The 13786-nt window shown below is 51.9% G+C and overlaps 4 protein-coding genes across 4 annotated transcripts; 3 read left to right on the top strand and 1 right to left on the bottom strand.

Moving 5' to 3' along the window:
- Positions 1-5540: 5540 nt before the first annotated feature.
- GUT1 (glycerol kinase) lies at positions 5541-7546 on the top strand (the record flags this gene model as incomplete). The annotated part of the gene is made up of 4 exons (XM_041691410.1): positions 5541-5914; positions 5980-6974; positions 7037-7203; positions 7262-7546. The coding sequence occupies 4 exons, from the start codon at positions 5541-5543 to the stop codon at positions 7544-7546; spliced, it is 1821 nt and encodes a 606-aa protein (XP_041544898.1).
- A 569-nt stretch (positions 7547-8115) lies between these two features.
- Positions 8116-10449, bottom strand: AKAW2_51476S (putative G-patch domain protein (TFIP11); the record flags this gene model as incomplete). The annotated part of the gene is made up of 1 exon (XM_041691409.1): positions 8116-10449. The coding sequence occupies one exon, from the start codon at positions 10447-10449 to the stop codon at positions 8116-8118; it is 2334 nt and encodes a 777-aa protein (XP_041544897.1).
- Positions 10450-10772: 323 nt separating this feature from the next.
- On the top strand, positions 10773-11645 carry sod2 (superoxide dismutase sodB; the record flags this gene model as incomplete). The annotated part of the gene is made up of 4 exons (XM_041691408.1): positions 10773-10902; positions 10968-11374; positions 11431-11498; positions 11555-11645. The coding sequence occupies 4 exons, from the start codon at positions 10773-10775 to the stop codon at positions 11643-11645; spliced, it is 696 nt and encodes a 231-aa protein (XP_041544896.1).
- A 367-nt stretch (positions 11646-12012) lies between these two features.
- On the top strand, positions 12013-13488 carry AKAW2_51474A (uncharacterized protein; the record flags this gene model as incomplete). Its single annotated transcript, XM_041691407.1, has 1 exon — positions 12013-13488. The coding sequence occupies one exon, from the start codon at positions 12013-12015 to the stop codon at positions 13486-13488; it is 1476 nt and encodes a 491-aa protein (XP_041544895.1).
- Between the last annotated feature and the right edge of the window lie 298 nt (positions 13489-13786).

The raw sequence follows: 13786 nt of genomic DNA, 5'->3' as shown, positions 1-13786 counted from the left end.
TCGGGTCTTTATGTATGATGTAGTTTTATACTACTACTACTGTTTTTTTATTTTGGGTTGATGTGTTTCTTGTAGATTACGTGCGAAATCAACAACGCCAGCAGCTGCTGGAAAGTTTCATTTGTTTGTGCCATGAGCGGATATCATTCTTTTTATTACTGTACACTCCGTATTGAGGTTTTCATCACTGTGATGAGCTATCAAAGTAGTTCTCTCAAGCTTAGTAGGTTTGGCACAATTGCACAGTTCAATCATTTCAGTCTACCACAAGGGACAGCCAGAGCGCCAGTTGAAGGGTCTAGCCAGACATCACACCTCTTCCCCCGGAGATTTATATATAAAGATAGTATCAATTGAAGTCAGGTGACGGTTTCTACTACTAACGTAGTAGTAACACCAAACCCAATCCAAACAATTTACCACCTACTTACCAAATAGTATCTATCTACAGCATGTACCGAGCACTATAAGTAGCAAAAGGCTGCATATACGGCCGAGAAGAAAAGAAAAGAAATAAAAAAAAAGTGAAATAAAATAAAATAAAATTAGGCAGGGAGTGGGGCCCCGCCAGCAAGGGTAGATTGCAAAAAAGGACAGTAGTACGTACGTATGTAAGTCCGGTTGGGTTGAAGAAATTCCATCCAAATCCGGCAGAAAAACGACCTACCTGACCCAAACAGAAAAGGAAAGTAAGACGAGAAGTGCCCAGGCTCGTCGGAACTCCGGGTGGCTTTTCTGCGGTAACTATGTATAAAACCAACGGTATACCGTATGCTTGACTAAATGCAGGTAAAGTAAGGTAATAAAGATAAGGGTTGGGCGGGCGCGCCCAACGAACAACGAACGAACGAACGGCAGGTCTGGGATGTGGCATGCAGGGTTGGACGGACGGCATTTGCTTTCTGCAGTGTCGGATGTTCCGAACGAATCCGAGTCGTGGGATATAGAGTGTGTTTGTTCTGTGATAGGTAAGTAGTATAGTAAGTAGTTCAGTTTAGGGGGGGAGGTAGCAGGAAGAGTTGGGACTGGGTTACTATGGCGTGTGATACGGATGTGTGTGTGTGCTGCTTGTGCAGATCAAGAGCCAACAATGACGACCGGAACGGGGAGGTGCCGCATTGAAACAGGTTTCGGGGTTGACGATGTGCGTGTGTGAGTATGTGTGGTGGTGGACGGCCGCCGCGGGTCTGGATCCGGTTGTTGCTTTGCTGTGTGTGGTGTGTGGATGTGTACACCTCAGGCATACATCCACATGCTTGAATCGGGGGATCTTGTAGCTAATATGGGTGCATAGGTAATAATATCTGGTTAGGGGTCCTTTGTTTCGGCGGACAGGGTATGTTTCTTCGATGGGAATTGGTAGGGATGTGTCGGCCCGCCCTTTTGGGGCGAGACGAGCCCGTGGTCCAGGGCGATAAAAACGGATGTGGCTGATGTGATTGCGGTCCATGGATGATGGGCTTTCCCCATATCAGCTTTGCATCATTGGGAGATGATGATATAGATCCTTGGCAATTGAGCTTTCGGGGCTGATAGTCTAGTGAGGTCATACTCGAAAGGCGAATGATTACATAGATGACCATATTGGAAGCTGAACCTGTTGATCTTCTTCTCCGCTCAATTTGGGGAGGACCACAACGGTTCCTGGGGCAGTTGCTTCGTATACCTGAATAGGGATAGATGGCAGATCAATGTCGTGGCTAGTTGATGATGGGCGGGCGGGTTTGGGGGTTTCTGCTGGCTGGCTTGCTTGCTTGCTTGCGTTACTTGGGAGCTGTTTGTGTCGGTGGGTGTGATTTATTGAGGTGGCCCTTAGGAAGGTCAAGTCCGGTCGAAGACGTCACCACCCGGGAGTTAGATTTGGGGGCGGCCCTGCCGTGGCGGTTCACTATACGGACGGAGAAATGTAGGCAGGCGGCATGATTGATTTCCATTCCATGGACGCATATTGGTACTGTCATTAAATTCTCCAGGGAGAGATAGGGAAGTCTGAAGCGATTTGAATTCATCGATGGATCGAAATCGTGGTACTGGGGTTGGGATAATTAATCCTACTATATTTTGGCGCGTCTGGACTGGTCCGAGCAGAAGAAGAGTATTGGAGTTAGCCGGAACGCCAGGACGATAGCCGGGAGAATTGGTCCCGTGGCCCCCCCCAAGCCCAGCTGCTAGGCTTCCCTTCCTCCCCCAGCCAAGCCGAACCGAGTATCCGGATTGTAAAATTTCTCCGTAAATCACAGGGCCGAACGAGGTCGCCTCCCCCATGTCTCTCTGCCAAATGGAGAATGGTACAGCGGCACGCTAGAAGGTCGCCAGTCAGGGGAGCCGACGGTCTAGAAGGCCAAAGTAAAATGTGATTGCAAATGGAGGGCAGGGGACAACACATCCATTGAGATGGATGGATTAGTAGTCACTTGATCGCTACTAGTATGTATGGTAGTTTATGTACGTGCTCCCGTGCTTTAAGAAAACGGGTGAACTGTGAAGGGACTACTATCTACTATTACTCAGAATGGGCTGAAGATCTTAAGCAGCGCAACAGCACAGCAGGACTATCCGAAAAACAACAGGCGAAGAAAAGGAAAAAGGAGAATTATCCATTCGGTGTTCAAGTGATCAGAAAGAAAAACAGTAAAAAAAGGAAAGAATATTGGAGCCAGGGGTCGAAAGACCCCGGTCTAGATCGCCGATTGCTTGAACAACGCGTTAAAAAGGGACTAGCGGGAGAAAAATGGACATTGTCATGTGCTCGATCGACAGGAATCTAGTAATCCATCTAGTCAAAGTAGAAGCGCAGAATCCCATAGTAGCGGAGTCGGAGACTCACCCGCAGAGCCCCTCTTTTTTTTTCTTGCGCGTTTCGCCCTCAAGTCGCGACATTTGTCCATTCAGCGCCGACCCCGCCGTTCTGGTTGTTGAGTCGGATCCTTGGCAGGGATTGTTGTCAAGGGGGAGCGGAGGTCGAAGGGGCGCAAGACGAGAAGACGGTCTACGGTCTCTGGGGCAGATGGACCGGAGATCCATTGGGTTCTAGGGATGCCGATTGTAGATCTTCGAGGGGACATGTCGGTATACAGGCACTCATAACTGTACACTGCATCCTGAATTGTCCAGTTGTTTAGTTAGGTCGGGCAGGCTTACGTATCGATGTACGATGCATTGATCTGGCATCTGCGGTTTTTTTCTTGGTATTCAAACAAGGAATCGGATTGATAGATCAGAATCGCGATTGATTGTTTAATTGTGAAAGTTGTACATGGGATTGGGCGCGAAACCATTAATCACACCAATTAAACCAGCGGTATCGGAAATAAGAGCAATAAAAAGATCCAATATCAATATCACGATGAATATCAGCATCTGCCATGTTTCACATCGCAATCTGAGCAGGTCAGTCAGCCCTTAATTGCTTGTTTTGGACCCAATGGAATCCTGATGTTCTCTTCCATATGGCTCCGTGTTCGCGGGTGGTTCTAGGCACAGACGCTAGCTAATGCGGGTGGAGGGATTGTCCTGGAAACAGAAATCCATGGAATTTTTATGGGTCCGCCATGAGTGTCATGTGGGAGCCCAGCGACTATTCTTAGCGCTTGTCTAACTCTGGAATACTACCTACTCGGTCTGCTGGGTCGGATACCTTGCCGATGAGAGAAGATTGAGGAAAGAAAGGAAAAAAAAGAGGAAATGAGTGAACTGTGAGCTGTGAAACCTTGTCGGCGTTAAATCCGGTCGTTTGGGTCGAAAAGATGTCGTGACAGCTGGAGATGATTGCATTTACATATTGTTCCTCAATAAGTTACGATCAATATCTATCAAATTCCACTGTAGTAAACTGAAACTCTCAAACACAAGCGATAGGAACGAATCAAGAGGGAAAAAAAAAAAAAGAAAAGGTTCAATGGAGAAATTTGAATCCATCCACAACCTGCCAGGTACTACTGTATTCAGTAATCAGTAGTAACTACTCCAGAATTCGTAACGCCGATGGAAGCCCACCGAATAAGCTAAAGAGATAAGAATGGCGAGTGACCAGGGGTAAACCTTCCTAAAATCACCCAGAAGGCATGGTTGCCATCCGCGTAAGGGGGGAGGAACGGAGAACCTTCACAAGTGTTCGACAAGAAAAGACCAACGGGGGGGGATGAGGGAGGGGCGGGTGTCAATGCTGACGACGGGCAGTGGTCGTCTGATCAGAAAAAAAATGATGAGAAGGGCCCAGAAGGGGAGGAAGGAAGGCAAAGATTAGTGGGAAAGGAAGGGGATTACCCATTGATTGCTGGCTGCGTTTTTCCCTTTTTTCTTTTTTTTTCCCTCTTTCCCTCTTTTCCTCTTGTTCCTTTCCCCCACGCCCCCACTTCTCCGCCATGGACGAACGGGGATGCGCATCCAGCATATTGCCAGATTGGGTACTCGCCGCTAGTCCATTGCACCTGCTCTTCTGACCCTCTTCTTCTGTCTGTCTGCCTCTGTATTGGTATTGAGTGAGAGTGTACTGCCCCCCCAACCCCCCCCTCTCTCCTCCTCTACTACTACCTCTTTCTAGTGCTTCCCCGGGCTAGTCCAGTCGATAGCAGCAGGTACTGGTACCGTACTAGCGATCTAGTCTAGGTCGGATTGGACTCGACTCGACCTTGGACCTTACTTTCCGGCAGGAATACCACCTAGACCCAGGGGATTCCCCGGAACAAGCTATGCATGACCCAAATCCTATCTGGGGGGGCATTTTTTTAATAATTTGATTGAAAAGGGAAAAAATTGAGGGACTACCACGCAAAGAATTAAAATAAAAATAAATTAGAAAATCTAAGGGAATAAATTATCAGCAACCCCGAGGACAACGTGAACAAGAAGAAAAAGAGGTCCCACCGAGTTGGATAAAGAGTCTCCCTCATCCTGCCTCCAACATCTCTTGAGCCAGATTTAATTGATTCCCTTCCGTTCTGTTCTCCTTCCCTTCCCTTCTACCCGTCGCCACACCCCAATAAACCACACCCGGTCTTATCCAGTCTTCTCTGTGACCTCATACCCTCTCTCTTGCGGACACTCTCCTCTCTTCCGGTCCCTCCTCTCAACCTTCCTCCAGCCTTTCAGCGGTTTATCCACACCTGGCGCCTCCTCTTGTTTCTCCAGATTCATCTCTCGGATCCCTCTCCACCCAATCGGTTATCACGCATACGTCACCATCCGTCGCGCTGGGTCCTTGCTCTCTTGCTGCTCGCTGCTCTCATACTTGCACACTCTTGGATCTGTACTACTTGCACTACTACTGGCTTGCTGCAACTGCCGCCACCGGGCGTCCTCATTTTCGTAGTTCCAGCCTTACTACTCTTACTATCCCCCACCCACCCACTCGTCCGTTTCTTCCTTAAGTATCGGACTAAGGACGTAATCCTGTTTTCCTCCCTCCTTTCTATTTCAATACCGCCACGATTTCTCCAATCAGTTCTTCCCTTTTTCAGGCTCTGCCTTCCTGGTCACTTCTATCCTCCCTCTTTAGGAAATCAGAAGTCGGAGCCTCAAAAGCCCCTCCCACCGCACAAATGCAGAAATCACCCACCATCACTTTTGACTCTATCGCTCTCCCCGATCCTCTCAATCCCTCCACCAAGAAGGCCAGAACCCCACCAATTACCACCTCCAAGATGAGGAATCCTTTCGATATGGCCGACCTCGACTCCGCCGTCGAGCAGGAAGAACCCCAGCCTTTCATGGACATTCACGCCTACCAGTCGCACGATGGCAACCGCTCCCTGTTACAACCCAACGAGAGCCGTCACGGAAGCAGTATGAAGGATCGCTTTATCGGTGCCATTGACACCGGTACCACCAGTTCCCGTTTCATCATTTTCGACTGCACTGGTGTTCCTGTGGCCAAGTACCAGATGGAATTCCGCCAAATCCACGAGAAATCAGGGTAAGTCTCACCATTCCACCCATAGTCCGTCTCCATCACGCTCATGTCTGTTTTCTACTTCTTAGATGGCACGAACAAGACCCCTTTGAACTCGTCGATTCCGTATACACCTGCATTGAAGAAGCTATGAAGACCTTCCTCGCACTCGGTCACTCCCGGGACGATATCGAGGCTATTGGTATTACCAGTCAACGTGAGACAACAGTGTGCTGGGATTGGGAAACTGGTGAGCCTCTACACCACGCAATCGCGTGGCCAGATACCAGAACCACTGGGCTGGTTCGAGAACTCAAGGCAAAGGAGGGTGCGGATGAGCTATCAAACATCTGCGGCCTTCCCCTGTCGACATACCCTTCCTCCGTCACCCTCATGTGGATGCTCCGCAACCTCCCCGAGGTGAAGAGGGCATATGATGAGGGCCGCCTGGCTTTTGGTACCATCGACACCTGGCTGTTGTACAACCTGAACGGTGGCCCGGAGGGCGGCCGGCTGGTGACTGACGTCACAAACGCCTCACGAACTATGTTCATGAACCTCGAAACGCTTGATTACGATGATAAGTTGTTGAAGTTTTTCGAAATCGACAAGAACAAGATCAGACTGCCCAAGATTCTCCCTTCGTCTGACCCCGAGGGCTACGGGTGGGTCAGAGACGGCCCGCTTGAGGGCATCCCCATCACAAGCTGTCTTGGAGATCAATCTGCTGCCTTGGTCGGTCACTGTGCCTTCACGCCCGGATCTGCGAAGAACACTTATGGCACGGGTTGTTTCCTTCTGTACAACGTTGGTGAGAAGCCTGTCATCTCCAAGCATGGCTTGCTTGGCACCGTGGGCTTCCAGTTGGGCAAGCACCGCAAGCCTGTGTATGCCTTGGAGGGCAGTGTCGCTGTTGCTGGAAGTGGTATCTCCTTCCTGATGAACAACATGGGTTTCTTCCGTGATTCCCGTAAAGTCAGCGAGGTCGCTGCGACCGTTCCCGACAGTGGCGGCTGTGTCTTCGTCACGGCCTTCAGTGGTCTGTTCGCACCCTACTGGATTGATGATGCCAAGGGAACCATCTGTAAGTTCACCCGCATTCTGCGCCGTTCTGTGTGAGGAAAATATTTACTGACTTTAATTCAGTTGGCATCACCCAGCGCACCCAGCGTGGACACATTGCACGTGCCACCATGGAAGCTGCCTGCTTCCAGACCAAGGCCATCTTGGATGCCATGGAGATGGACAGTGGTCACAAGTTGTCGGAATTGGCCGTCGATGGCGGTATGAGCAATTCCGATATCTGCATGCAGGTAGGTTACTCACATGATTCCTGTCACCTGATCAACGGAGACTAATGCCCCCTCTTAGACTCAAGCCGATATCATTCAAATCCCCGTTGAACGCCCGGCCATGCACGAGACGACGGCGCTGGGAGCCGCCATCGCAGCTGGCTTCGCGGTCAACATCTGGAAGGATTTCAGCGAGCTCAAGGACATGAATCGGGCAAACCGCACGACCTTCCTTCCCCATGCCTCCCCAGTGCAGAGCAAGAAGATGTACCGTCAGTGGTCCAAGGCCGTCGAGATGTCTCGTGGCTGGCTCGACACGAATGATTCGGAAGAAGAAGAAGAAGAAGGACAGAACGGTGCATAGTATTCTTCTTAAACCCACGTCATAGAACGGTGGCTTTGTCTTTTTCAACATTTGATTCAGCGATTTAGCGTCTTGATTTTCTCATTGCTTTGCACTCGGGGTTACGGCATGGCTACTTGGGTCCTGGGTTCGGCCTGGCACAGGTTCAAATTTCTCTGGGGATACCTGGATTCCACATCAGGTACATTATCGGTATATATAGCTGCACGGTACTTACCTTATACATATTCATGTCATTGATATTTCAGATAGATATAATAGGAATGACGTCTGATGATGAACAAGACTTTTCTCTCTTTCATATTGAGCATAATTGTAGTCACAATCAATCAACTACGCGAACTTACTTGAAAAACATACATACAGTCGAGTAAAAAAGTATAGCAATGATAGTAGTTGACCTGCCCCAACATGAAGCATAAGATTCATAGTAATAGTATGTAAGTATGGTATGGTATCACAACTAACCCACAAATCCAATAGCAAATAATAATAAGAAAATAATCCATCCCACAACCAGTGAGATAACAAAAAAGTATATATCCGATCAATGCTAAAAATCTACCAGTCTACCTCCCCTCAGCCTTCTCAACCAACTGATCCTCCAACCCCATAGGCTCCCAAATCTCCTTCGCCTTTTTATTCTGCACCCAGACCACATCCCCCTGCACAAACGCCACAACACCGCCCTTACCCGTCGCACTAGCCGTAATGCGGAATAAAGGCTGACCGTTTTGCGGATGCGCTTCACGCAACGGCAACATAATGAGGCCTTGTTCCATGCACCATGATTCGAGAATATCTTTGAAGGCGACTTCTTCGATGATTTTGGGTTTGCGGGGTTGTTCTGCTGTTGTTGTTGGCGCAGCAGCAGCAGGTTTGTCTGTGGGTTTTGTTGTTGCGTGTTCGGTGGTGGTAGTAGTGGTAGATGAAGGCGGAGGGAGTTCAGCAGCGGCACGATCGCCGAGCTGGGAGGCGAGGTCCATAGTTTGGAGACCCTTGTTCCATTCGTCGTCGACGATGGTGAGGTCGTTGATATCGGCAGGGATTTGGGTGCGCCACCAGGTGAACCATTCAGCGACTTCTTCGTAGTTGGGGTCGTTGGTGAGCCAGATGTAGAGGATGTTGTGCCATTTGGGGAAGAATTCTGCGACGAGGAGAAGACCCATGACGTTTGGTTTGAAGAAATCTTTCCATTTTAGGACGTTTTCGAGGGCCGTGAGGTCTTGGTCTTGTGGGTTGACTTCGAAGTCTTCGCGGAGGTGGCGGCCGAGGCGCGGGAGGAGGTGGTTGCGGAGACAGGTGTCGAATTCGGAGCCGAGGGCGTCGCGCCAGAGTTCGATGCCGTTGATCAGTCCCTTGTTGAGGTCCCAGCTGTCTAGGACGACGCGGAATTTGCGCTTCGCGTCGGAGAGGAGGCCCGTGGGTTGCTTGGGGTTGGTGTGTCGCTCGTCGAGGTATTGAAGCCAGGTGAAGAGCCACCAGGGGAAGCGGGAGCTGTTGGTGGATGAGGTGTGGTGGCGGCGACTGCTGCTTCGAGGTCTCCAGTCTTTGAGGCCATTCGTGAGCTTGGGTACGACGAGTTGGTCGAGGACGTTAGTGTAGACGAAGGAGGGGAGGAGCTCTTTCCAGGCGACGATGAGGGAGGTTGCTGGGGCGGGTTCGTATACATCCCAGTCGTTGAGGAGGGCGGAGCGCACGCGGGGTAGCCATAGAGTGTAGATCATGGTTTCGTAGGGGGAGGTGGATTGTCGCTGGGTGTGTTCGGTGTTGGCTTTTCGGAGGAGCAGAGGTTGGAGACGACGGAGGTTGGATACGAGGAACGTTGGGTCCCTGAGAGGCTCCCATTCTTCCATCGCTTGACGGAAAAGAGGATGAAGAGCTGCGACGGCCGTTTCTGGCAGTCGGTATTCATCAATCTCGTTGCGGTACTTGATCTCCATGGACTCCAGCTTGTCGGTGATTTCGTCGAATTTCGCCCGAGTGTCTTCCTTCTGGAAGATCTCTAGCTGCCCGATGGCTGTGACGAGCTCAGACAGCTGGTCGGCCTTGAGCTGATTCGTATCTAGCTGTTCCACGACTTGGGCTTCCTCTAGCTCGATGTATTTCTTCCGCTCTGTCAGACCCTTCCACTCGTCTGCAAATGCCTCTAGGTCGTTTCGTGCGCGTTGCGCGATCTTCCAGGCTTCTCCTTCTCCTTGGGTAACGAACGTCTGCGGCGTCATCAGACCAGCTGTAGACGTGAGCACCTTCTGGTCCTTCCCAGTCGCATCGATCAGCGACTTCAGCACGTTCGGAACTTCCAAGCCCTCCATATCCTTTTCCATCTCGCGCGCAGTGCGGAACTGGGGCTTCGCGCGAGCCACTGGTGTCCCTGTACCGCTCCGGCCCTCTCGTTTGCGCTCCTCCTTCTTCTTCCGTCGCCTCTTGCGCTCTTCATCTGAGCTATCCTCGACGGATTCGCCCCGGAGAGCTGCTGCCCGCTTTTCCTCTTCCCGCGCTTGTTTTGTCTTCTCACGGACCGCACCCAAACCGGCACCTGTAGGACGAGCCTGGGCCTCAATCGGGTTGACGATACCTTGACCGGAAGAACCCAGACCCTGTCCCTCGACGTAACCCATCTTGGCCATCATGCGCGCGGCGAAGGAATTGCCTCCGGACATTCCTTTGCTAGCATTGTTGCCGCCACCTTTCATCGCTGACTGCGCGGTATTATTGCGGGGGTTACGACGGGCGCTTCCCAGCCCGCCGTGAGATGGAGGCGACTCGGAGCGAGACGACGCGCGAGCAAACCCGCGAAAGCCCATGGTTGGGCGGTAATCTTCTTCTTCCACTTCATCGGAGCTCATGTCGGCGATCTTGCGTTTTTGGCCGGCGTAGGGCGAGGATGAGGGGGACTCCATGGCCGGGCTGGAGGGCGAAGGGCGGCACAAAGGAAGGGATCGGAATTCACGGCGATGAAGGCGAGAGAAAGCCCGGCAGCATGACGGAGATTGTGATTGAGTATGGATGGATGAAGCTAAAAGATGGTGGATCCAAATGCCGGGAAAGTTCGGCGCGGGGAAATGCGCCCTCCGAAGAAACAAGCCGTTATGACGTTGAACTTCTTCATCTCTCCTTCTTCCTTCTTCTCCCTTTTTCTTCTCAGCAACTCTCCTCTCATCCCCTAAACACCCCCGGGTCTATTGTAATAGTGCATCTTGCTCTGTTCTAATTAACGCTCACAATGGCTGCTTCCCTCGTCCGCACCTCTGCCCGTACGGCCCTGCGCGCCGGAGCTTCGGCTACTCCCAGAACTGCCGGCATGGCGGGCTTGACTTTTGCCCGCGGCAAGGCTACTCTCCCTGATCTGTCCTGTATGCATTCCCCTGCGATTCTAGAGTTATATAGAGCTTGTAGTGACTGAACTGACTCCTTGTAGACGACTATGGCGCTCTCGAGCCCTCCATCTCCGGCAAGATCATGGAGCTTCACCACAAGAACCACCATCAGACCTACGTCAACAGCTACAACACTGCCATTGAGCAGCTCCAGGAGGCCCAGCACAAGAACGACATTGCCGCTCAGATCGCTCTCAAGCCCCTGATCAACTTCCACGGTGGTGGTCACCTGAACCACACCCTCTTCTGGGAGAACCTTGCTCCCAAGAGCGCTGGCGGTGGTGAGCCCCCGTCCGGTGCCCTGTCGACTGCCATCAACGACACCTACGGCAGCCTGGAGGAGTTCCAGAACAAGATGAATGCTACTCTTGCTGCTATCCAGGGTAGCGGCTGGGCTTGGCTCGTCAAGGACAAGCAGAGCGGTCACATTGGCATCAAGGCCTACGCTGTAAGACTGCACCATTCGTGTGAAGAAAGCTTTCAAGTTGGCTAAACTTTTCACAGAACCAGGACCCCGTTGTCGGCCAGTTCCAGCCCCTGCTGGGTATTGACGCCTGGGAGCACGCCTACTAGTAAGTACACCCGCCCTAACCCGTGAAGATTACCAGAAGCTAACATCATTTTTCAGCCTCCAATACCAGAACCGCAAGGCCGAGTACTTCAAGGCCATCTGGGAGGTCATCAACTGGAAGGCCGTGGAGAAGCGCTTCTCCGCGTAAAGCTTTTCTTATGATATGAACTGTATATTGACGCGGCTTGATTAGCGATTGTGGATCTGCGTATTATGTGTACTATGGATTTGGAACTAATCAGGCTCAACCCGATGCCCTAATGCAAATTCCGTATTAATGGCACTCTCCTCTCTTCTCTTCGTTTCTCTCCGTAAAACAAACCAATAGATTCATGTTCCTCATCAGCCACAGTGGCTGAAGCTCGGCAGGTGGCGGATGTCAGCTCCGTAACATCCGGTAAACGTAATACAGCGCCGATCATGTTTCACATTCGCTGCATCGCCGGCTTCATCTTTCATCTTCATCTTCTCTTCGACCTCCCATCTTCTCCGCTTCACCTCAAATCCTCCCCCCAATGTCCGATGACAGCCCGGGAGAAAGGCGCGGCTTCCGCGCCTTCTTCGCCAATGCCCTCCGGCCCAAGAAATCCCGACAAGTCCTACGCAAGGGCTACAGCGCATCTACACCAGACCTCCGAGCCGGCTTCAAGCGGCCCAGCACCACCAGCGAAGATGTCCCTCCACTGCCCTCCCTGGCGCCATTGGAGGCCCATCGCCTCAAATACCGGGAACTCAACGCCAACAAAGACACCCAACTCGGTGAAAGCCGCGATCACACCGAAATCCTGCACGCCATCGGCGTCCAGGACATCGACCCTTCAGACCCCTACGCCAACCGCTCCGAGTTCGACAACCGTCCTCCAGGCGAGCCCTTAATCGCCAGTCTTACCCCAATCCTCTGGGCAGAGATCTGCTCCTATCTCAATCCCGCCGACCAAGCCAGTCTCGCCTTCGCCAGCAAAACCCTCCTCTCCAAGCTCGCCCCGCTTCAACCCTGGCAAGCCCTCAATGACCCTTCCAACCGCGAATACCGATCCGACTTCCTCGTCTCCCAAGACCGCTACCTCCCCCATCACCTCCTCTGCTTTCCCTGCGCCCGCTACCACCGTCGCACCCAAGAAGGCCACGAGAAACTGCAACCCGCCCATGTCATCAACCCTCTTTTCAACTGCCCCAACATGCGCAACTCCCTCCTCCCGCCCCCGCGTCACCGCATCACCCACGGCCGCACCCTCCCCTTCAGCTTCGTCCAACTCGTCATGCGCGCCCACAACTTCTCCCCCTCCTACGGCCTACCCCCGGATTCCCTCTCCCGCCGCTGGCGCCGCGACGACTGGTCCCACCACACTCGCTTCCACATCCACAAAGGTCACCTGCTGATGCGGGTCATCAGCACTCGCTTCGCAGACCCAGACCTCCCGCCCAGCTCACAACGTCTCCTCCTCTACTCCCGCGAAGACTACTGGCCGTATTTCTCTGCCTGCGCACACTGGCGCGACGGCGAACTCATGAACGTCTGCAAATGCGCCCTCACTCACATCCCCAAACCCCGCGACACCTCCGCCCTACAGGGTCTCGAACACCGCGCGAAGGACCTCATGGCGCGGCGCATTCATAACCCTAATTCCATCGCCACCCTGTGCGGGAAATGTCGCCCCATGCGCCGCTGTCCGGAGTGTCCGTCCGAATACCTCGTCGAGATCAAGTTGACCGAGGATCGCACGGACCCGCGCTCCTTGCACTTCCGACATGCAATTGTGGTCACCCGGTGGTGTGATCTAGGTGACGGAAAGTCACCGCGGCTGTCGAGGGAATGGGCAGCGTGTAATGGGTTATTGGAGGGGTATGATTCGTTTCAAATGCTGGGGAAGCGGTCTATCTCAGGGATTTTTGAAGCTTCGATTGCGGATGATACCTTACCTGGACAGAGGATTATATCGATGAATCCGAAGGGGAAGAAGAGGGGGGAGGATGGGACGGGGTGGTATTGATTGTTCATCTCCCTCTTGAGAAATAAGAAAGTTCATGTTGGAGTTTTGGGTATGGGAGTTTTGTATAGGCTGGTTGCATTGGGTTATGGTATGGCGGACGGCATTATTTACATAATTTTATTATATAGATTGACAACACAAGCAGGCAAGGCAAGGCAAGGCTAAGATAAAATAGGGGAGAACAGGACAGGACAGGCGTGTATGGAGTACTTACTTACTTCCTACTTCTTATTATCATATTGCATCATCATAAAAGAGTGTCTTGTATACCATCAAAGTTACTTACTAAATTCGTCTG

This window comes from Aspergillus luchuensis, chromosome 5 (genome assembly GCF_016861625.1).
Source record: "Aspergillus luchuensis IFO 4308 DNA, chromosome 5, nearly complete sequence".
In the NCBI taxonomy this organism is placed as follows: domain Eukaryota; kingdom Fungi; phylum Ascomycota; class Eurotiomycetes; order Eurotiales; family Aspergillaceae; genus Aspergillus; species Aspergillus luchuensis.
This window is presented reverse-complemented; position numbering and strand designations above follow the sequence as displayed.